Source organism: Anomaloglossus baeobatrachus, chromosome 9 (genome assembly GCF_048569485.1).
Source record: "Anomaloglossus baeobatrachus isolate aAnoBae1 chromosome 9, aAnoBae1.hap1, whole genome shotgun sequence".
In the NCBI taxonomy this organism is placed as follows: Eukaryota; Metazoa; Chordata; class Amphibia; order Anura; family Aromobatidae; genus Anomaloglossus; species Anomaloglossus baeobatrachus.
Window position 1 is genome coordinate 43,585,749 of NC_134361.1, and position 23,580 is coordinate 43,609,328.

General features: G+C 48.3%; 1 protein-coding gene across 1 annotated transcript in view; it reads left to right on the forward strand.

Moving 5' to 3' along the window:
- The window catches only part of SIPA1L3 (signal induced proliferation associated 1 like 3), a 101,794-nt gene that overhangs the window by 72,270 nt on the left and 5,944 nt on the right, over window positions 1-23,580 (forward strand). Inside the window, exons 6-15 of the mRNA XM_075324854.1 lie at window positions 4,986-5,116; window positions 5,531-5,719; window positions 7,758-7,932; window positions 8,071-8,174; window positions 14,789-14,946; window positions 15,035-15,611; window positions 19,587-19,861; window positions 20,946-21,191; window positions 21,283-21,304; window positions 22,701-22,905. Of these exons, the coding sequence (XP_075180969.1) occupies window positions 4,986-5,116; window positions 5,531-5,719; window positions 7,758-7,932; window positions 8,071-8,174; window positions 14,789-14,946; window positions 15,035-15,611; window positions 19,587-19,861; window positions 20,946-21,191; window positions 21,283-21,304; window positions 22,701-22,905 (2,082 nt within the window). The remainder of the gene's footprint in view (window positions 1-4,985; window positions 5,117-5,530; window positions 5,720-7,757; window positions 7,933-8,070; window positions 8,175-14,788; window positions 14,947-15,034; window positions 15,612-19,586; window positions 19,862-20,945; window positions 21,192-21,282; window positions 21,305-22,700; window positions 22,906-23,580) is intronic.

Consider the following 23,580-nt stretch of genomic DNA (forward strand, 5'->3'; position numbering starts at 1 on the left):
AGGGAGCAGGGAGCCGGCGTCTGGCAGCCTGTGGTAAGGTGTAACCAAGGTAAATATCGGGTAACCAAGCGAAGTGCTTTGCTTGGTTACCCGATATTTACCTTGATTACTAGCGTCCGCCGCTCTCAGGCTGCCAGTGCCAGCTCACTGCACACGTAGCCGGAGTACACATCGGGTAAATAAGCAAAGCATTTTGCTTATTAACCCGATGTGTACTCTGACTAGGAGTGCAGGGAGTCAGCACTAAGCAGTGTGCGCTGGTTACCCGATATTTACCTTAGTTACCAAGTGCAGCATCGCTTCCACGCGTCGCTGGGTGCTGGTTACTGGTCGCTGGTGAGATCTGCCTGATTGACAGCTCACCAGCGACCATGTAGTGACGCACCAGCGATCCTGACCAGGTCAGATCGCTGGTGGGATCGCTGGAGCGTCGCTAAAGTGTGACGGTACCCTAAGTCCTGTAGTGACAATCTGTTGATAGTGTTTTATCAGCAGATTATCACTACAGGACTAGGTGTCTCATGCCTCCTGGTCCAGCCCCACCCTTGCCGCTGATTGGCAATTTTTTGCCTATGCACAGTGTACACAGGAAGCTGTCAATCAGTGGTGTGGGCCGGATTGGACCAAGAGGCACGGGTCACCTAGTCCTGTAGTAAAAATCTGCTGATAAAACATTATCACAACAGGACTAGGTATTCACGCCTCCTGGGCCAGCCTTTCCCACACCAACTAATTGGCAGCTTTCTGCCTATGCGCAGTATACACCGGAAGCTACCAATCAGTGTTGTGGGCTGGGTTATACAGGGGCTCAGCATTCTGAGCACTGCCAGATCTGCAGCAGAGAAAACTGTGATTTTATCAAGATGACCGCAAACAGCTCAGTAAGTGACACATCGCTAGAATCGGGGTCTCAGCCCCTACATGATGACAAAATACTGCTGACCGGTTGCCTTTAACATGGCTGCAGCGGTGACGTCACGACTACTTTCTGTCCATACGATCACTTGAGGAAGTCTGATGATGATCTGCTAGATCGGACCGAGACGTTGCATACGTATTACTGTGTGCTGCTGAGATTGAATAGGTTTTCTGCTTCCCCCGTTTATAGCGACGATTCTTCTATTTGCTATTTTCGGTGGGGTGAAGCCTTCACCTTTACTTGCCGCTGTTGAAACTACAAAGCGTCTTTGATATGACAGATTTGCAGGTTTCTCCTTGAAATCATTACCTTCCACCCCAGAGGTCTGGAGATCTAATTACAAAGTCTCTCCATACCTCGCAGCTAATTCTTGACTTTCCATGGAGGGGGTTTGGGGAGGGTGCGGGGGCTGCTCGGGACTCATTAGATTAATGCAAAACGAAGAAGACGCGTCATGTGTCTGTGCGGCCTAATTACAATAATGTCATCTTAATATCAAACCTGCTCCCCATTAGCAGGAGACGCCCCCCGGGGGGGGGGATTGTTTCCATTTATATATGTGGCAGCTCTTCGGGGAGAAGCGGTACCTGTCAGACCCATAATAGGCAGAGCCAGGAGTTAATTTGCGGTTTATTCGGCCCCCGTCCTCTGGGTGTGTTCACATTACATTTGCATGCTTTTTTAAGGGGGTAATCCTTAATAAAGTCCCTTTGGTCCGCCATACCCCCTTTTTTCCCCTAGTGTAGTTAACCCCGCTATTCCATGCAGAGGTGTCCCGTAAAAAAAAGTATCGTGCATAATGGGGTCCGGTAATGCGATAATGATGTCTCCCGTCAATGGAATATGTTGGGATATTGGCCTAAAAAGTACCTGTATTGGAAATGCCCAAATTCCATTCCATTCCTTCTCCAGGCCTTTGGGAATGGGGGTGAGCTGTAATACCAAACATCACCTACGCACTAAGGTGGCGCTGTTGTGTTGATCTCATCACAAAGTATAATGCTGGCCCAAAAAACAGAATGATGGCTTTGATCTCTCCATTTGTGACCAAAAAGATGTGGCACCCTGGTCTAGCCTCCACGTGATTAGTTTAAAAGTTGCCGGATTGAATCCCTGCAAACCTCCTACACCCGGTGACCTATCCAGCTCTACAAGTGATAAGTAGGGTGCCATGATGTAATGATGCCGCGGTGGCCACTAATCAAGGCTTGTAGACTCCTGATGTGGCGGGTGGACCAGGGTCCTACAAATCTTTTTGCACGACTGCAATGGCCACCTCCCAATTTGCTTTTAGCGAGCGCGTGCGATCAGTGTTCCCCAACCTACTACAACTCCCATTATAGTCTAATGGCTTGCGGCTTTCATGGCATGTTGGGAGACCATTTACACGGTGAAATGGTGGAGGTAGCCATTTGCGGCACCCTGGTCCACCCTCCATGTAAGTAGTCTAAAAGCCATCGAATCCCCGCAAACCATCTACACCCGGCGACATATCCAGCTCTGTGTCTGGTAAGTAGGCTGCCATGACATACTCATGCCGCGGTGGCCACTAATCGGGGGTGTCGGAGGCTCCTGATGTGGTGGTGGACCCAGGGTTCTACGACTTTTTGCACGACTGTAGTGGCCACCTCTCAATTTGCTTCTAGTGAGCATGTGCAACTAGGGTTCTCCAACCTACTACAACTCCTATTATGCCCCGCTGGTTTGCGGCTTTCTTGGCATGATGGGAGTCCATTCACACGGTGAACTGGTGGAGGTCGCCCCCATTAGTCATATGTATCTCTCCGATCCTGTGGATAAGTGGTTGGGGGATCCGGTGACGGCTGCAGACTGACACGCTAATCAAATGAAAAATTAAATCTTTATTTTTATATAGCGCGAACATATTCCACAGCACTTTACATACATCAGGAACACTGTCCCCATTGGGGCTCACAATCTAAAGTCGCTATCTGTATATCTTTGGAGTGTGGGAGGAAGCTGGGGAACCTGGAGGAAACCCACGCAAACACAGGGAGAACATACAAAGTCCTTGCAGATGGTGTCCTTGGAGGGATTTGAACCCAGGACCCCAGCGCTGCAAGACTGCAGTGCTAACCACTGAGCAACCGTACAGTGCTAACCACTGAGCCACCGTACAATGCTAACCACTGAGCCACTGTGCTGCTTTTGGATTAATCCAGTGTCTTGGGGCAGCAATCCGTTGATTTGTCGGAATCTAGAAAAAAGGCAAAGAACATCCGAAATCTTTACCTCCTTAACAAGACGTCAGAGCCGTGGCGGCTGCTTCCCTCTATATACCCCCCAGGTAGCCTCCGGCAGCCGCTGATACAGCCCGAGACGCCTCCCAGGCAAATGTGAGAACGACCCTCCGGGCAATTCTCCCGGAAGGATGGGGCTAGTAGTCACCGAATACAAAACCACTTGGAGGGGTTTTGTTACATTAACCCCGCGTATCTCTGAACCAAGGGAGTTATTGGCTCTTCATCTGGCTAATATATCACTGCTAGCCAAACCCTCCATATCTACACTGCTGGCTAGCCTCCCCGCAGCTGGACACTGCACTGACATCCCCGAGGATAGGGTGTGGGGGCCTATTATTCTTTCCTGTCCTTGAATAATTAATAGACTCCGTCAGCCATAAAATGCATGAAATATAGGACTGAAATGACAATTGGGTGTTAGTGTTTTTGCTCCCTTTTTAAAAGAGCGTGTCCCTACAAAGTGTGATGACCATCCAATCCGGAAGAGTATTAGACTAAACCAAGGATACTGTCCAATCAGGAAGAGTATTAGACTAAACCAAGGATACTGTCCAATCAGGAAGAGTATTAGACTAAACTACGGATACGCCCAGATTCTAAGTTATTCATTCATTTCCAAGAGGAGTAACAGAGGGGCGTCACACTAAATAGTCATGGAATTGGAGTTTAATGAATAATGCAAGTATTAACTAAAATAATTGTATGTCGGGAGAGTTTTAAAAGTACCGTATTTTTCATTTTAGAAGACGGACCGGTTTATAAGACGAACCCCAAATTTAATGATAAAAGGTTTTGTCGGGGGGCTGTGCCGGCGGCGGTCGGGGGCTGTGGCGGCGGCGGTCGGGGGCTGTGCCGGCTGTGTGGAGCAGGGTGGTGAGGCGGGTGTCCCAGATGCTCTGTCGGTAGTGCAGGCTTCAAAGAAATGGCGCCCGGAGTCATTACGTGCGCAGATTGAGCTCTCAGCTCTATGACAAACCGTGATCTCATCTGCGCACGCCCCACCTCTGAGCGCCATTTTCCTTAAGTCTGCTGCAGGTATATCAATTGGCCGGAGGCGGCGCATGCGCAGATGAGATCTTCAGTCAAGAGCTCCATCTGCATACGCGCCGACTCCGGGCGCCATTACTTGAAGACTGCACCACTGACAGAGCATCTCACCTGCCACACTGCCCTGCTGCACACAGCCCCCACGACAGGCCCAGCGCAGCCCCCCACGGCAGGCCGGGCGCAGCCCCCACGGCAGGCCGGGCGCAGCCCCCCACGGCTGGCCGAGCGCGCCACCCCACGGCTGGCCGAGCGCAGCCGCCCCACGGCTGGCCGAGCGCAGCCGCCCCACGGCTGGCCGAGCGCAGCCGCCCCACGGCTGGCCGAGCGCAGCCGCCATTCTCCACCTCCCAGTAAGCTGCATTCGGATTTTAACATGCACCCCTCATTTTTCGCCCAAATGTTTGAAAGAAAAAGTGCGTCTTATAATTCCGAAAAATGTGGTATATTATAAAAACAATTGCAGATGGCAGGCTTCTCCAATATTTTGTCCTGGCGGCCCCCATATTAGAGCAGTCACCGCCGTGTCCTGTGACTGCAGATTGTATTGGCAGTGAGTCTTCTAGTCGGGGATGCCGCAGCGACCCCTTTATTTGCCCGAGTTTTTGCGGCCGTACCTGTGGTTTTGCATTCCGTTAGCTGATGAGTTCTCTGAATAGAAAGCAGTGGGTAAATCTCCCCTGTGTTTGGAGGGGCCGGTGTTATTACTCTTATTACTCACAAATTGATCGTTTCTCACCCGGAGCTTTTCTTTCTAGAACACTGTAACTATTTCGGAATAGACGAGAAGTTGGGACCAGTCGCCGTGAGCCTGAGAAGAGACAAACTGGATGAAAGCAAAGACCATGGACCCCAGTACCAGTACCGGATCATCCTCCGGACCAGCGAGGTGAGGGGGGATGGGAATAAAGTCTCTATCATTATGCTTCTGTTTACAGTAATGGATGAAGTTTGTGCCATTAATGGTTGAAAGTGGATCTGCAGCACATGTCACAATAAAGAAAACTGCATGCATTATTACTCTGACCTCCTAATCCTGATGAGACGGGTGTACTTACTTTGGAAATCCATGTCAGAATGCAAGAAGGTACTCATTTAAGACGATTCTACAGCAATTTTGACATGAGTAAACACACCAGCCTCATCAGGTCTAAGATCTATTTAATAATTGGCGTTTGCAACACAAACTAGGTCTAAGAGTGATCCGCTTCAAAGGGAATCTGTGAGCATTTCATGCAGCACAATGTAGGGGCAGAGAGCCTGATTCCCGGGTTGTGTCACCGCATTTCTCCACTTTTTCCAGCTGGTAACCCTGAGAGGTATGATCCACGAGGACAGCGTGCCATCCACAGCCAAGCACGGCACGGTGCGGGGACTACCCCTCAAAGACGTCCTGGAGGCCGTGATCCCCGAGCTCAATATCCACTGTCTGCGGCTGGCGATGAATTCCTCCAAAGTCACCGAGCAGCTCCTCAAGCTGGATGAACAGGGGGTGAGCGGATCCCGATTTTTGCCATTAGATAAGTGTGAAAGATTAGAGAGGTCTGATTTATTGATCCGTTATTTTTTGGGATGTGCACACAATGTATTAGGAAGAAGGGTGACGAGACCCCCCCCCAATGGGGCCTGATTAGGAGACCACCAAAATGTGATGGTGCAAAGGATCTCTTGAAGAAAAAAAAATCCCAAAACATTAGATTAGGACAGTTCACCTAAGGTCGGGGGTTTATTAATGGTTTGGTACTATAAAGATGTGTAATAAATAGTCATTCCATCGATGGGCACTTAAAGGGATTGTCTTAGGACGGACAAGTTTTTATTGCGCAGCTGCTGTGGGGATCGCCTGATCTCTGAGATCGCCGGCGTACGAATATAGGAGAAATGTATTATTATATGGCCACTATTCAGGTGGGCCCTGGAAGTGGTTCTCAGTCTTTATAGACATCCCTAATTAGTTATGTGGAGAGTGATTATCCTAATTTACCTATTGGTTCTGGGTGTCTGCTCAATACTTCATAAAGTGTAACCATCATTTTAATTTTTGTGCCTAAATCAGTAGTTCATATGAAAATGAGAAACTTTGTCATATATCTTTATCAGGGAAATCTGCTTCATTCTCCTCCTGGACTGATCGCTCACTATAAATCCATGGGTAACATTTGACAAAAATTCTGTATTCAGCAGTTGGTGCTTTTAAGATTCTATGCAGATGGGATAAACTAGAGACAAACATGGACTTTTTGCTGCAAGGTCTCAGTCAGCCACATTCAGCATTCTCCGTAGAAGTTTATGAGCACCAACTGTCATCTCCTATGCGAGTAAGGCCTCTGTACCACTTGCATACTGCTTCTGATGTGCGAGTATCAGAAGCGATATGCTAACAATCCTCTGCTGCGGGTGTCAGCCAAGGGTCATGCGACTGTGATCTGATCTTGTGATCAGATCACAGCTACGGAGTAGAGGGAGGGAGCACTTTCTCCCCATCTCCTCTGCTGCCTGTCTCCCCATCTCCTCTGCTGCCTGTCTCCCCATCTCCTCTACTGCCTGTCTCCCCATCTCCTCTGCTGCCTGTCTCCCCATCTCCTCTGCTGCCTGTCTCCCCATCTCCTCTGCTGCCTGTCTCCCCATCTCCTCTGCTGCCTGTCTCCCCATCTCCTCTGCTGCCTGTCTCCCCATCTCCTCTGCTGCCTGTCTCCCCATCTCCTCTGCTGCCTGTCTCCCCATCTCCTCTGCTGCCTGTCTCCCCATCTCCTCTGCTGCCTGTCTCCCCATACATCGCACTGCGGTCGGATGACATGCAAGTGCAGTGCGATGTTTCACACGCTCCCATAGACTTGTATGGGATGGCATAAGAAATCAATCGCAGATGGACACTGCCACATACTTTTGCACTGGTGCGAGTGCAGTCTGATGTTTTATTGGATTGCACTTGTTTGTGTAAAACGCAAGTGGCACCAAGGCCTAATGGTAACACCGATGTTCACTGAAGACTATTACCCATTATGGAGAGAGATGACAGTTGGTGCTTTTAAGATCCTATGGGGAGGGCAGGAGCTTGAGGCGGACAGACATTCTGCTGCAAGTTCTCCTTAATCCACAGTTACCGTTTTCCATAGACGTTTATGAGCACCAACTGTCATCTCCAATGGGAGTAATGGGAACGCCGGAGTTCACTGGAGACAGATTTAACCCTTGAATTGGTAATAAAGGATCAGTCCAGGAGGCGGAAGAAACAGATTTCTCCGATAAGATATATTATACAGATGTTTATTTTTATGTGAACTATTGGTTTATGAAAAAAAATAATAAAACGACTGTTTGCGCTAATACGTGCGGTCTGGTCCACCGCAACATTTATCACACAGCGGCTATATGATTTCAGTCATATTTAGCTCTGTAATGTTGCGACAATGCAGAGGACAAAAAAATAAAAGCCGCCAAGGACCGACTCACACGAATCTGATTGTAGGCGGATCAGATTGCACAGATAAAGTGCACAATAAATGACCATATTGACCATCTTTTTCCAGCTCTGCAGAAAACACAAGGTGGGGATCCTGTACTGCAAAGCGGGTCAGAGCTCGGAGGAGGAGATGTACAACAACGAGAGCGCCGGGCCGGCCTTCGAGGAATTCTTGTCTCTTCTCGGGGAGAAGGTCTGCCTCCGAGGCTTCAGCAAGTACGCCGCTCAGCTGGACACCAAGAGTGAGTAGTCGCTGCGCTGGGTGTCACGTGGTGGTCTCGGCAGGCACCCATGCTCCAGTAATGTGGGGTCTCTGTTAGACCGCCCGTGATGTCATTTCTGTGCCATAGTAAAGTCACCAATCTCTTGCGTTCTCTTAGCGGACTCCACCGGGACACACTCCCTGTACACCAACTACCAGGACTACGAGATCATGTTTCACGTATCAACAATGCTGCCGTACACCCCCAACAACCGGCAACAGGTAAGGACCAGGTGGACAGAGGGAAACGAGCCCCCGTCAGCATGATTGGTATGGGGGTCTCCCAACAGACGTAAGGGAGTACAGGATCCGGCCGGGGGACTGTCAGCAGCTGATCTTTATGGGCGATAAGTAAAGTTTATGGCGAAGTCTTGGGAGATGGCCGCCGGCTAATCGATCATTTGTCGGAGAGCTATCGGATATATCCGGAGGGGCTTTATTCTTTTAGCATTATAAAGATTCATATTTTCCAGCGACCTCTGCTATTTACAGGGTGAATCAACTGATGATTCATGAGGAGCTGTCGCCTCGGGGGGAAGCTTGTTATTCCAAAATAATACTTCTACTTATGCATGACATTATGAAATCTGCTTATACAACCTCCGAGATCTGTATAGCGGCGCTATTGTACCGATATCATACATCGGGAATGTAGGTGTGTATTCTGTTGGAATCGGATCACTGTATGTTACATTTAACTATTCAGAAAGACTGAGCTAAAAAAAAGTGTCCTCAATTAGGCCTTGTGCCCACGCTGCTTTTTTTCAGGCTTTTTTCCTTTCTTCTTTTAATCTATAAAAGCAAGGGAAAAGCACCACTGCAAAGTCTGAGAATACTGTCTGTTGTGCACACGCTGCTTCTTTTCTTTGTCGCTCTATTGGGAGACCCAGACAATTGGGTGTATAGGCTATGCCTCCGGAGGCCGCACAAAGTATTACACTCAAAAGTGTTAAGCCCCTCCCCTTCTGCCTATACACCCCCCGTGCTCCCACGGGCTCCTCAGTTTTTTGCTTTGTGCGAAGGAGGTCAGACACGCACGCACAGCTCCACAGATTGGTCAGCAGCAGCTGCTGACCATGTCGGATGGAAGAAAAGTGGGCCCATATAGGGCCCCCAGCATGCTCCCTTCTCACCCCACTCTTGTCGGCGGTGTTGTAAGGTTGAGGTATCCATTGCGGGTACGGAGGCTGGAGCCCACATGCTGTTTTCCTTCCCCATCCCCCTCAGGGCTCTGGTGGAAGTGGGATCCTATCGGTCTCCAGGCACAGGAGACCGTGCTTCATCCACAACTCCTGTGGAGCCTGCTGGATAGGAGCCGGGTATCGTTCAGGGACATGGCCCTGCTACTTGGAGGTACTCTGTGTCCCCGTGGGGACCGCGCACAGCAACACTCCAGCTTTGCTGGGTGTGCTAGTGCACCGGGGACCGCGGCGCTGACCGGGTTAATATGTGCCATTACACACTCAGCGTTGCTGAGTGTGTTTATGTATAGGGACTGCCGCACTGACCGCCGCTGCCAACTGCGGCGCGGCTGGGACTTGTAGTGCGCCGGGGACTTCCACTCCGGCCGCGTTTTTACGGCGGCCGCGTTTATTACTAGAGTCCCCGGCTTTTTGCGGCCTAGTTTCCTTTCCTCCCGCCCACAGCCCTGACAGGCAGGGGAAGGGCGGGACGCTGCACAGAACGAGCAGCACTGAGGGCTGGAGCATGCTTTGCATACTCCACTCCCCTCACTGTGCACAGTGCAGGCACCAGTTCCCGCTCTTTCTGGGTCACGCCCACGGCTCTCTCCTCTCCTCAGGACGCATTCCTGTCAGCTCCTCGGACGCTGCAGAGGGGGACAAAATCTGGGAGACCCAGGCAGGGACTCTGGTGACCGCACAACCGCTTTAAGCGGGTGGTAAGCAGCACCTGTGGTGCTAGCCCCATTGTGCAGTAGTGTAACATTATATGTTTATTTTACACTGTATAGTGCACAGTTGATTTCTGGCTATATACCCTATTGTGTTGCTCAGGGAAGATAATAGCATGGCGCCCACGAAAGGCAGGGGTGCCAAAACACAGGCTTATTATGTTGCCTGCGCCGCATGTACGACCCCGCTACCGACAGGTTCCACTGACCCTCATTGTAGGCACTGTTCGGCCCCTGTGGCACTTACTCAGCCAGAGCCTCTGCTAGGGGGGGCCCAGGGGGAGCCACCTGCTAACACTGTTCAGGTGACAGGGACGGAGTTTGCAAAACTCTCTGAGACTATGGCTAAGATACTGGAAGCCTTGCAGTCCAGGCCGGTATCTCAGCACAGGGACTCTGTTGATTCTTTGTTCCCTGGCCCACCTCAGCTGGACCAACAATGTCCTCCCGGGGTATCTCATGGATCCCAAGCTGAGGGTTCTGACACAGACCCCAGCCCCAGACCGACTAAGCGAGCTCGCTTAGATTTTCCCTCGACATCATCATATTGTTCAGGGTCTCAGCGAGGGGAATCGCTGGTTGATGACGCGGAAGTAGCTGATCAGGATTCTGATCCTGAGGCCGCTCTCAATCTTGATACTCCGGACGGGGACGCCATAGTGAACGACCTTATTGCGTCCATCAATCGTATGTTGGATATTTCTCCCTCCGCTCCTCCGGCGGAGGAGTCGGCTTCTCAGCAGGAGAAATTCCGTTTCAGGTTTCCCAAGCGTACACAGAGTATGTTTCTGGACCACTCTGATTTCAGAGAGGCAGTCCAGAATCACCATGCTTGTCCAGATAAGCGTTTTTCTAAGCGCCTTAAGGATGCACGTTATCCCTTTCCCCCTGACGTGGTCAAGGGTTGGACTCAGTGTCCCAAAGTGGATCCTCCAATCTCCAGACTGGCAGCTAGATCCATACTTGCAGTGGAAGATGGAGCTTCACTCAAAGATGCCACTGACAGGCAGATGGAGCTCTGGTTGAAATCCATCTATGAAGCTATCGGCGCGTCTTTTGCTCCAGCATTCGCAGCCGTATGGGCGCTACAAGCTATCTCAGCAGGTCAAGCGCAAATTGACGCAGCCACACGCACGTCCGCGCCACAGGTGGCGTCCATAACCACTCAGACGTCGGCATTTGCGTCTTACGCTATTAATGCTATCCTGGACTCTGCGAGCCGTACGGCGGTTGCAGCCGCCAATTCGGTGGTACTCCGCAGGGCCTTGTGGCTACGGGAATGGAAGGCAGATTCTGTTTCCAAAAAGCGCTTAACCAGTTTGCCAATTTCTGGCGAACGATTGTTTGGCGAGCGTTTGGATGAAATCATCAAACAATCCAAGGGAAAGGATACATCCTTACCCCAGCCCAAACCGAACATACCCCAACAGAGGAAGGGGCAGTCGAGGTTTCGGTCCTTTCGGGGCGCGGGCAGGTCCCAATTCTCCTCGTCCAAAAGGCCTCAGAAAGATCAAAGGAACTCTGATGCATGGCGGTCTAAGTCACGTCCTAAACAGACCACCGGAGGTGCCGCTACCAAAGCGGCTTCCTCATGACTTTCGGCATCCTCACGCCGCATCCTCGGTCGGTGGCAGGCTCTCCCGCTTTTGCGACACCTGGCGGCCACGGGTAAAAGACCGTTGGGTGAGAGACATTCTGTCTCACGGTTACAAGATAGAGTTCACCTCTCGTCCCCCGACTCGATTCTTCAGGTCATCCCCGCCTCCCGAACGAGCCGAGGCTCTTCTGCAGGCGCTGGGCATTCTGAAGGCAGAAGATGTGGTGGTCCCTGTTCCTCTTCAGCAACAGGGCCACGGTTTTTACTCCAACTTGTTTGTGGTTCCAAAGAAGGACGGGTCTTTCCGACCTGTCCTGGACCTGAAACTTCTCAACAAACACGTAAAGACCAGGCGGTTCCGGATGGAATCCCTCCGCTCCGTCATCGCCTCAATGTCCCAGGGAGATTTCCTTGCATCGATCGATATCAAAGATGCTTATCCCCACGTACCGATTGCTCCAGAGCACCAGCGCTTCTTGCGCTTCGCCATAGGGAACGAACACCTGCAGTTCGTGGCACTGCCGTTCGGCCTGGCAACAGCCCCACGGGTTTTCACCAAGGTTATGGCTACTGTAGTAGCGGTCCTCCACTCTCAGGGTCACTCGGTGATCCCGTACTTGGACGATCTGTTGATCAAAGCACCCTCTCTAGAGGCATGCCAACACAGCCTCGACGCTACCCTGGAGACTCTCCAGAGTTTCGGGTGGATCATCAATTTTACAAAGTCAAATCTGACACCGGCCCAATCGCTGACATACCTTGGCATGGAGTTTCATACCCTCTCAGCGATAGTGAAGCTTCCGCTGATCAAGCAGCGGTCACTACAGACAGGGGTACAATCTCTCCTTCAAGGTCGGTCACACACCTTGAGGCGCCTCATGCACTTCCTGGGGAAGATGGTGGCAGCAATGGAGGCAGTTCCTTTCGCGCAGTTTCACCTGCGTCCTCTTCAATGGGACATCCTACGCAAATGGGACAGGATGCCGACGTCCCTCGACAGGAACGTCTCCCTCTCGCAGGCGACCAAAGCTTCCCTTCGGTGGTGGCTTCTTCCCACTTCATTATCGAAAGGGAAATCCTTCCTACCCCCATCCTGGGAGGTGGTCACGACGGACGCGAGTCTGTCAGGGTGGGGAGCGGTTTTTCTCCACCACAGGGCTCAGGGTACGTGGACCCAGTAAGAGTCCTCGCTTCAGATCAATGTTCTGGAAATACGGGCAGTGTATCTTGCCCTGAAAGCGTTCCAGCAGTGGCTGGAAGGCAAGCAGATCAGAATTCAGTCGGACAACTCCACAGCGGTGGCATACATCAACCACCAAGGCGGCACACGCAGTCGGCAAGCCTTCCAGGAAGTCCGGCGGATTCTGCTGTGGGTGGAAGCCACGGCCTCCACCATCTCCGCAGTTCACATTCCAGGCGTGGAAAACTGGGAAGCAGATTATCTCAGTCGCCAGGGCATGGACGCAGGGGAATGGTCCCTTCACCCGGACGTGTTTCAGGAGATCTGTTGCCGCTGGGGGGTGCCGGTCGTCGACCTCATGGCGTCCCGGCACAACAACAAGGTACCGGCGTTCATGGCACGGTCTCAAGATCCAAGAGCTCTGGCGGCAGACGCCTTAGTTCAGGATTGGTCGCAGTTTTAGCTCCCTTATGTGTTTCCTCCGCTGGCACTGTTGCCCAGAGTGTTACGCAAGATCAGGGCCGACTGCCGCCGCGTCATCCTCGTCGCTCCAGACTGGCCGAGGCGGTCGTGGTACCCGGATCTGTGGCATCTCACGGTCGGCCAACCGTGGGCACTACCAGACCGACCAGACTTGCTATCTCAAGGGCCGTTTTTCCATCTGAATTCTGCGGCCCTCAACCTGAGACAAGCTAGGAAACCAACGTCCGCCAAGATCTACCACAGGACGTGGAAAATTTTCCTGTCATGGTGCTCTGCTCAGGGTATTTCTCCCTGGCCTTTTGCCTTGCCCACTTTTCTGTCCTTCCTTCAATCTGGACTGGAAAAGGGTTTGTCGCTCGGCTCCCTTAAGGGACAAGTCTCAGCGCTCTCTGTGTTTTTCCAGAAGCGCCTAGCCAGACTTCCACAGGTACGCACGTTCCTGCAGGGGGTTTGTCACATCGTCCCTCCTTACAAGCAGCCGTTAGAACCCTGGGATCTGAACAGGGTGCTGATGGTTCTTCAGAAACCACCATTCGAGCCAATGAGGGATATTTCTCTCTCACGCCTTTCGCAGAAAGTGGTTTTTCTAGTAGCAGTCACTTCACTTCGCAGTGTCTGAGCTAGCTGCACTGTCATGCAAAGCTCCCTTCCTGGTGTTTCACCAGGACAAGGTGGTTCTGCGTCCGGTTCCGGAATTTCTCCCTAAGGTGGTATCCCCCTTTCATCTCAATCAGGATATCTCCTTACCTTCTTTTTATCCTCTTCCAGTTCACCAATGTGAAAAGGATTTGCACTTGTTAGATCTGGTGAGAGCACTCAGACTCTACATTTCTCGTACGGCGCCCCTGCGCCGCTCGGATGCACTCTTTGTCCTTGTCGCTGGCCAGCGTAAAGGGTCACAGGCTTCCAAATCAACCCTGGCTCGGTGGATCAAGGAGCCAATTATCGAAGCTTACCGTTCGGCTGGGCTTCCGGTTCCCTCAGGGCTGAAGGCCCATTCTACCAGAGCTGTGGGCGCATCCTGGGCTTTGAGGCACCAGGCTACGGCTCAGCAGGTGTGTCAGGCGGCTACCTGGTCGAGCCTGCACACTTTCACGAAGCACTATCAGGTGCATACCTATGCTTCGGCGGATGCCAGCCTAGGTAGGCGAGTCCTTCAGGCGGCGGTTGCCCACCTGTAGGAAGAGGCCGTTTTACGGCTCTCTTACGAGGTATTATTTTACCCACCCAGGGACTGCTTTTGGACGTCCCAATTGTCTGGGTCTCCCAATAGAGCGACAAAGAAGAAGGGAATTTTGTTTACTTACCGTAAATTCCTTTTCTTTTAGCTCTAATTGGGAGACCCAGCACCCGCCCCTGTTTTTTTTTTGTGTACACATGTTGTTCATGTTGAATGGTTTCAGTTCTCCGATATTCCTTCGGATTGAAGTTACTTTAAACCAGTTTATAATTCTTTTTCCTCCTTCTTGCTTTTGCACCAAAACTGAGGAGCACGGGGGGTGTATAGGCAGAAGGGGAGGGGCTTAACACTTTTGAGTGTAATACTTTGTGCGGCCTCCGGAGGCATAGCCTATACACCCAATTGTCTGGGTCTCCCAATTAGAGCTAGAAGAAAAGGAATTTACGGTAAGTAAACAAAATTCCCTTCTTTCGTCCTTTTACAGCTTCTTCGAAAGAGACACATTGGAAACGACATAGTGACCGTCATCTTCCAAGAGCCGGGAGCTTTGCCTTTTACTCCGCAGAACATTCGCTCGCACTTCCAGCACGTCTTTATAATTGTCCGGGCACATGAGCCTTGCACTGAGAACGTCTGCTACAGGTATACATAAATATATATATGCTTAGGTTTTTTTTTATTTATTATATTGTCCTCCTCATACTAATGCCGGTTGACCTATTCCTCGCAGAGTGGCAGTGACCAGATCCAAAGACGTCCCTCCCTTCGGTCCTCCGATCCCTAGCGGTGTCACGTTCCGTAAATCCGACGTGTTCCGTGACTTTCTTCTGGCTAAAGTGATCAATGCTGAGAACGCAGCTCACAAGTCAGATAAGTTTCACACTATGGCTACTCGTACCCGACAGGAATACTTAAAGGACCTGGCCGAGAACTATGTAACCAATACTCCTATTGACACCACGGGTAAATTTAACCTGATCTCGCTGACGTCCAAGAAAAAGGAAAGGACAAGGGCGCGGGCTGGGGCCGAGCTGCAGAGTTCGGGCGCCTTGTGTTGGAGGGTGATGGCGCAAGACTTTTCGCAGGCAGCCGAGACCGAGTGTGCATTGGGCATCTCTAATGAGTTCATGGTCCTGATTGAGACCGCCACTAAAGAGGTGGTCTTTAACTGTTACTGTGCTGATGTCATTGGGTGGACTCCAGAGCCATTGTCCCTGAAGATCTTTTATGGCCGAGGTGATCATATATTAATACGTGCGATTGACGGGAATGCAGAAGATATCCGGGAAATTGTGCAGAGACTTAAGGTCAGTAAGCCTTCAATAAAGCAACGGTGTTGCGTAAATGCTGGGTTTGCTTTATTTGACCGATTGCTGAGTTAATCATGTAAAATGCTGTTTGAGCGTACAGTAAATCAAACTCCATCAGTGGTGTTTGAGGGCTGTAACTTGCATCAATAAAGAAATCCATAACCAGAATATGAAACGGAGGTTCGTGCGTAATAGTGTTTAGCACCGCAATATTGCGGCAACACAAACCAAGCATGAGGAAAGCTGCAGAGCGCGTCCTGCCCGTGCAAATCACATGTCTGTGTTTGGAGGAATCACATTTTATGCTGAGATGGGTAAAAATTGGATTTTTCCATCTTAAGTGACGGCACATTTCTAGAGTATGTCATGGTTTGGGCATCCTGCAATCCTGGCACTGAAGGATCAGCAGAGCCGGTTCAGCGCCATCTATGTTGCAGTTCCCTGCGCAGTTGGTGTTCGCGCACCGCAATGTCCGGGGACACGAAACGGCTGCAGCGGTGAATTGGCTTCATTTTTGGGAAGATTGGCCCCCAATAATCATAAAGGCACTCTGTCGTAGCATCCCGTACCTTAGTCGCTTTGGCCCTGTATAATTCTCTCCCAACGCAGCAGTCGTCATACCCTGTAATTAGGAGAAACTGGACAGAAAAGTATGGAAGGTAACAAAATAATGCTAATAAAAGCAATTGCTATTTTTCCCCCTAAAACGGAGCCACTTTTATCCATAAACATTGCCTCTTGTCCCCAATTGAAAATCGTCTTTTAACCCCTTGGTGACGTCCTCGTATATTTAGTATATGCAACGGGCCTCGAGTGACGGCTACAATCAGATCTAGCTCCAGTTGCTACTGCTAAGACAAACCCTGCCCCTATCTGTTGTACTAACGCATCTAATGAGCGTGTGCAAAAGTCATTGTGAAGGGAGAGGAGTCAGCTGTGATTCACCATCGCTCTCCATTGTGATTGATGAACCCTGTTTATCCAGCTGTGTATACAGGTGTTATCTGTCACTGTGACCATGCCTCTGATGATAACGAGCCTTCTGAAAACTCTTAATGAAAGCACAGGAAGGAAAAGTATAAAAAAAAAAAAAAAAAAAGCCAACCCAAACACTTGATCTAAACAGCAAGTCTTTGTCTGATGGCACCTTCTCTTTTTAGAGGTTTGGAGCATGGACGGCGTCTCTTCTGACACCCATCAGTCTGCGCCCTCCCAATCTCCACAATATTTCCGATGTGTTTTCATTGTTCCCTATTCAAGTTACATAAGGGGACGGATTTAAAACGTAAAAGAATATTAAAATATTTGTTACCGCCTTTTCCCCAAACTCTAAAATGGGGGAGGGGGGGGGGGATATGGATAAATCACAAAAGTAAATGGAATTTAAAAAAAAAAAAATATATCAAATTCCTATGGACCCCAAAATTTTTTTTTTATATATAAAGTTTTGAGAAACAAAAACAAACCTGTACAATAACATTAAATTTCATTTGACCACATAGTGAACGTTGCAAAAACAAATCCGAAGAGAACGAGCAAAATTTTACTTGATCCTTTGAATTGCATGTTCCGTTTCGCCATACATTGTAAAGTGTATGGAGTCATCCAAAGCTACAACTCTCCCTGCCCGGATTTTAGACCCCCCCCGCCCTCCCCCCTCGCACGACCTCCCCCCTCGCTCGACCTCCCCCCTCGCTCGACCCCCCCCCCGCACAATAATAAAAAAAAATCCGAAAAGTCATGACCCTTGAAAGGCAAGCAGGAAACCGAAAATTAGCTGTGTCTCAAGGGGGTTAAAAGAAGATTTGAGCCCCAAAACCAAAGTGGGTAGCACACATTGAATTGTCCCCCCGAAGACCTGATTGGGTGACCGAAAATTTAATATATGGTGTTTGCAATTGCAACCACCGTCCATTGTGATCCTGGGGCCAGACTCTCACCAATCACTGTTAAATTCTAGGAAAAAGTCTCTTTTGAATTTCAAGTAATATTATAATAGAGAAATTGTGTATTTCTAAAGATTATGGGGGTCCAGCCGCTGGGACGGACCCCCCCAGTAATCCAGGGAATGAGGCCGCAATGCTGGTTTCTGTTTTACTGTCTTTGCGAGGAGCGGCCCATTAAGGTGAACGCAACTCGTCTTCAGTTCCCTGGATGATAAAACTGCTTGCTGTCATTGAACCTGCACAAGGCACAGCGATGATAACTGTGCCGTAATGGACCCTGGCACCCTCCAGTTACATCCCTTTTTATTCGTCTTGCTATTTGGTGAATCTGTTCTACCCCTTTAAATAATAATAAAATTAAACCATATATGCGATATAAAGCCGCAATAATAAAATTCTGATTTCACAAAAATGCACAAATGGAAACCACCTCGTCCTGTCTGCATACACGTTAGGACGCTTCTTTGTGGCGCACGACCGTATGTCCGGCTGGAGTGAAGTGTACCGCCGCCTCCAGGGGCGCTGTGCGTGCCCAGTCTCTGTATACCCGCTACTGTCTTCCTCCTCAATCTTCACTAATATTGTGTATTCTGTGTAGTTTTCTTCGTTCTGCTATGTCTTAGTTCTCGTGGATGATTATCTATGTCTGCTGTATCGCTAAAATAGAGGGATTTTTTTAAATTTTTTTTGCTTATGTGTCTACTTAATACGGCCTGTCGTTCTTTTCTTTTTTTATATTCGCATTTTTATTTTTTTTTCCGTTTGTGCATGATGACTTTAATTTTCTGGAGAATTTTATTCTTGTGACTTTTATTGCATTATATATTGCATATTATATTTTCAAAGTAACGGATGATAATAAAGATAAATAAAAGATGAATAAAGATGGATGCTTTTTCTATACTTGGTGTGTTCTGTTGGCTTCGTGCGATTTTAGATTTTTTTTTTTTTTTTTTTGTTTATAGCTCTGATATCAAAAAAATACAAAATCTGCTAACCTACATATCATATAAATAAATAAATAAATAAATATATATATATATTTTATATAATATAATATACAGGGTGGTCCAAAAGTAGGTGGGCAAAAAATCATAACATGGTGTAAAGTGAAACTGACTAAGTTGCCCTTAGCAACCAATCAGATTCCACTTTTCATTCTTCACAGACTCTTTGGAAAATGAAAGGTGGAATCTGATTGGTTGCTAAGGGCAACTGAGTTAGTTTCACTTTGCACCATGTTGTTTTCTGCCCAGCTACTTTTGGACCACCCTGCATAATATATATATAGATAGATAGATAGATATAGATATAGATAGATAGATAGATAGATATAGATATAGATAGATAGATAGATATAGATATAGATAGATAGATATAGATAGATATAGATAGATAGATAATATAATCTCATGTGTACATAATATATGTGTATATATGTATGTGTGTGTGCATATTATATATATATATTTATAACTATACAGGTGTGTGTATATATGTGTATATATATATATATATATATATATATATATATATATATATATATATATATATATATATATATATATATATATATGTATGTGTGTATGTATAGTGTATATAATATATTAAAATATAATATATTTATATTCTGCTCCAGAGCTGTAATCATAATTCTGCTGCTTGTTCTGGGAGGATTTAGTATTCGCTTCATTTTTCAGACTGTAAATCATTAGATATTAAGCTTTGTGCAGACATTTGGTGAGCAATAAATGGCAGATGTCAGATTTCCGCAGTGAGGATTGCAGAATTGTGAATGCAGCTCTGGAGCATAATAAAGGGCTGGAAATTGAGGTCAATCTGAAGTTACCCAGTACAGTGAGATTGTGTCCAAAGGTGAATGAGCTTTTAGTGCGTATTCGTGTACAGGTATAATTTGGCGATTTTGGGGTATATTCTGGAGCATCCTGTATGAGCAGCGGAAGGATTGGTCGGGGTGTGGTGTAACAATGTGGCTGGAGAGTAACTCCTCTTATCTCCTTATCAGATCATGACCACAGGATGCGAGACGGTGGACATGACCTTACGCCGGAATGGACTGGGTCAGCTCGGCTTCCATGTGAAGTATGACGGTACGGTGGCAGAAGTGGAAGACTATGGATTTGCATGGCAGGCTGGTCTGCGGCAAGGCAGCCGACTGGTAGAAATATGCAAGGTAGCTGTGGTGACGCTGAGCCATGACCAGATGATTGACCTCCTCCGCACCTCAGTCACGGTGAAGGTGGTGATCATACCCCCCCATGAGGATGGAGTCCCCCGAAGGTAAGAGTCCTGTACACGCAAAATGTCACACAGGCCGTGTTCACACCACCCTGAAGCCTACCTCCATCACATTCGGTGTGTAATTAATTGCAGTCTGTTGTTCCCTGTTATCTACAAAAGTAGATGGTGAGAAATGTAATTCATACAAGTTTAAGGAGCAGCTATCACCTCCCGTGACATCTTATTGTACGAATACTGTATATACTAGAGTGTAAGCTGAGTTTTTCAGCCTTTTTTTTTAATGCTGACCCTCCCCCCCCCCTCATTTTATACTTGAGAGAGGTTCCCACAAAACATTATTCTCACCTGTCCTCCGTTCCTGCGGTGTCCTCTTACCTGCTTCTTGCTGACCGCACATAGACCCCTCCATGATCGTGCACGGGGCTGCTATGCACTGGACACGATCATGGAGGGGGGTGTATGTGCCTGTGGTCCGCAAGAAGCACCCCTCGATGATTGCAGTCGGGGCTGGCGCTGCTGTCATCGCTTTACTGCAATTGAATGCTGTGCGCCGTCCCTGTCCAGCTCTGATTCTACTCCTCTGCTCCCGGCATTTGCAGCTTTGACGTTAATCAGTGATCTCAGCGGCTCTGAACCGTCAACTCGGGCACAGCCTACGAGCTCAGTGATTGGCTGCAGTGCTGCTGACAATAACAGAATACAAGCTGGACCCGGGGAGGGTGAGCAAAGCACAGTTTAACAAAAAAAAAAAAGTGCTGGATAAGAGAGATTTTCCAAAACTGGAAAATCCCTTTACATTTGCAGGTGTTGCGCTGACATACCTACCGGGGAGGCGGCGGGTGCATTTATTTGACTTTCCGGTTGCAGTGGCTGTGCAGTATGCACTCTGCTAATATTTGCTGGTAGATTGTAGCTCTTTGCACTTTCTTAGCAGCTTATTACAGGGCTGTTGAGTAAACCGCACCCGTTTCTAGTCTCGCAGGACAAGTCCTAACACACAGACAGCAGCCGAGCCGTCCCTGTAACGTTCCCGATCCGCCGTGGGGGTTGTGCTTTTCATTCTGCCTGTACATGTGGTGCAGAGACCGCTCCGCTTTTAACATTCTTTGTGCTTTCTCCATAGAGGATGGTCGGAGTCCTATGAACTCTGCTCTATGGACCACAAGGACTCTGATAACGCCACGTCTAGTTCCCGGCCTCCGTACCGCAGCAACACCGCCTGGCAGTGGAGCGGCTCTGCCACCCATCACGGGGCCAGCCCCTCTCAGAAATGGGTCACCCCCAGCTTTGCACTCTCCCTAAACCGGCCAACAAAACAGGGTCCTGCAGTGCCGGTCCGAGAAAACCCTCCGCAGCACAACAGCAGAAGGTGAGTGCACCCCTTGTGGCTGGACGCAGGATTGCAGCTTGTATATTAGGGCATTGCATATATGACTTTGTGTATTCTTCATGATTTTAAGACATAATTGGGGCATAAACACAGTAATATACATTACATAGAGGAACTGTATGCAAAAGTTATACAAGAAATAACCAAACTGCTGCATTACCGCATACACTAATCTACATATCTGTTAGCAGGTGTTTATTGGGGGAAGGGGGTGCACTACAATAACCAGCTTGCCCCGGGTATACAGAGACCGAAATCAGTCAGTGATCTCCCCCCTTCCTCCATCAATTACATTCGATCCATCACTCTTGATCACATCCCCCCGCCAGCCCCCCCTTTTTTTTGGGGGGGGGGGGGTTTGGTGTACCATCCACAACCCATCATATTGGTATCTAATTTGCAATATGGCCATTATATGTTCTTCCTACACTTATTAAATTATCCAAGATTAGGAAAATATGGCATCTTTTTTTTTTCCAGAAACAGCGCCACATTTGTCCGCAGGTTATGTGTGGTATGACGGCTCAGACCAATATTAGTTCTATACAGCGGAGATGTAATACCACATACAACCTGTAGACAGGTGTGGAGCTGTTTCTGGAAGAAAGGTCAGTGATGATGATTGGGGGTGCATAGGGCCGGTCTCTGAGCAGAGCATGTGATCCTTTACTATCCAGGTTAGACATTGTATGGCCATAATATTTGGACACTGTGTTATTGGGTCATTGAATGCTGCCATTGTGCCGAGTGTATATATGACAGTTTTATGCAGTCACTGTATGTTAGGATTTATTTTATATGGAAGTATTATTTAGGCATTTTATAGTGGTTTTATTAGAGCACTGATTGGAAGTATTAATATATTGTATGGCGGTTTTATGTAAGCACTCTATGGCGGAGTTATTGGAGCACTGAATGGTAATATTTGATGTTTTCTGGAGGTATTTAGGCACTATGTTGCATTGTTGAGCACTGAATCACAATATTTTTTTACTGTGTGGCGTATGGTTTAGACACTGGCGGAGGTGTTAGAGAACTGAATAGCAATATCAGGCATTGTATGGCGGTATTAATTAGACACTGGCGGGGGTGTGTCAAGTATTGTATGGTGGTATGATTCAGAAACTGATGGTTGTGCTAGGGAACTGAGTAGAAATATCTTGTTTTCTATGGCGGTATGATTTATACACTGACATAGGCATTGGGGAACTGAATAGGAATAGCAGGCATTGTATGGCGAAATGATTTAGACACTGGCGTTGGGGAACTGAGTAGAAATATCAGGTATTGTATGGCAGTATGATTTCGACACTGGCGTTGGGGAACTCGGTAGAAATATCTGGTATTGTATGGCAGTATGATTTCGACACTGCCGTTGGGGAACTTAGTAGAAATATCTGGTACTGTATGGCAGTATGATTTCGACACTGTTAGTGGAGTTAAGGAACTGAATAGAAATATCAAGCATTGTATGGCGGTATGATTTAGGCACCGTCAGTGGTGTTGGAGACTGATGAGAAATATCTGGTACTGTTTGGCGGTATGAATCAGACACTGGTGATGGCGTTAGGGAACGGAGTAGGAATATCAAGAATTGTATGGTGGAATGATTTAGACACTGATGGTGGTGTTATCTGGTATTATATGGCGGTGGTGTTGGAGACTGATCAGAAATATCTGGTACTGTTTGGCGGTATGAGTTAGACCCTGGCAGTGGCATTAGGGAATGGAGTAGGAATATCAGGAATTGTATGGCATTTTGATTTCGACACTGGCGGTGGTGTTACCTGGTATTATATGGCGGTGGTGTTGGAGATCTGAGTAGAAATATCAAGCATTGTATGGTGCTATGATTTAGGTACTGTCAGTGGTGTTGGAGACTGATCAGAAATATCTGGTACTGTTTGGCGGTATGAATCAGACTTGTATGGCGGTAGGATTTAAACACTGGCGGTGGTGTTATTTGACCACTGAATAAAAACATTTCATATTGTATGCAGGTATTATTTAGGCACTACTTGGCAGTATTATTACAACACTGAAGGGAAATTGTGTGCTTTTGGTTGGCAATATTTGGAGAAAAAAATTCTTATGTCTTTGACTTGTATGTACCTTTCTTAATGATGAGTATTTTATGGTATCGGATGCTTTGTATGTTTCTTGTGATCTCTTTTTGTGTAAAACCAACCCTGAAATTGGTTATTAGAAAGCGGAGCGATACTTTACGGGACAGCAGCTGCCGCCGTTGTTCTCACGTGACTCGGCCTTTGATCCGTTACACGTGGCGGTGAGATGATGGCGCCGATCCTTCCCGCAGGTACATTAGATCACTCGTTCTCTGGCGCACTTCGCCTTTTTGTAAGCCGCG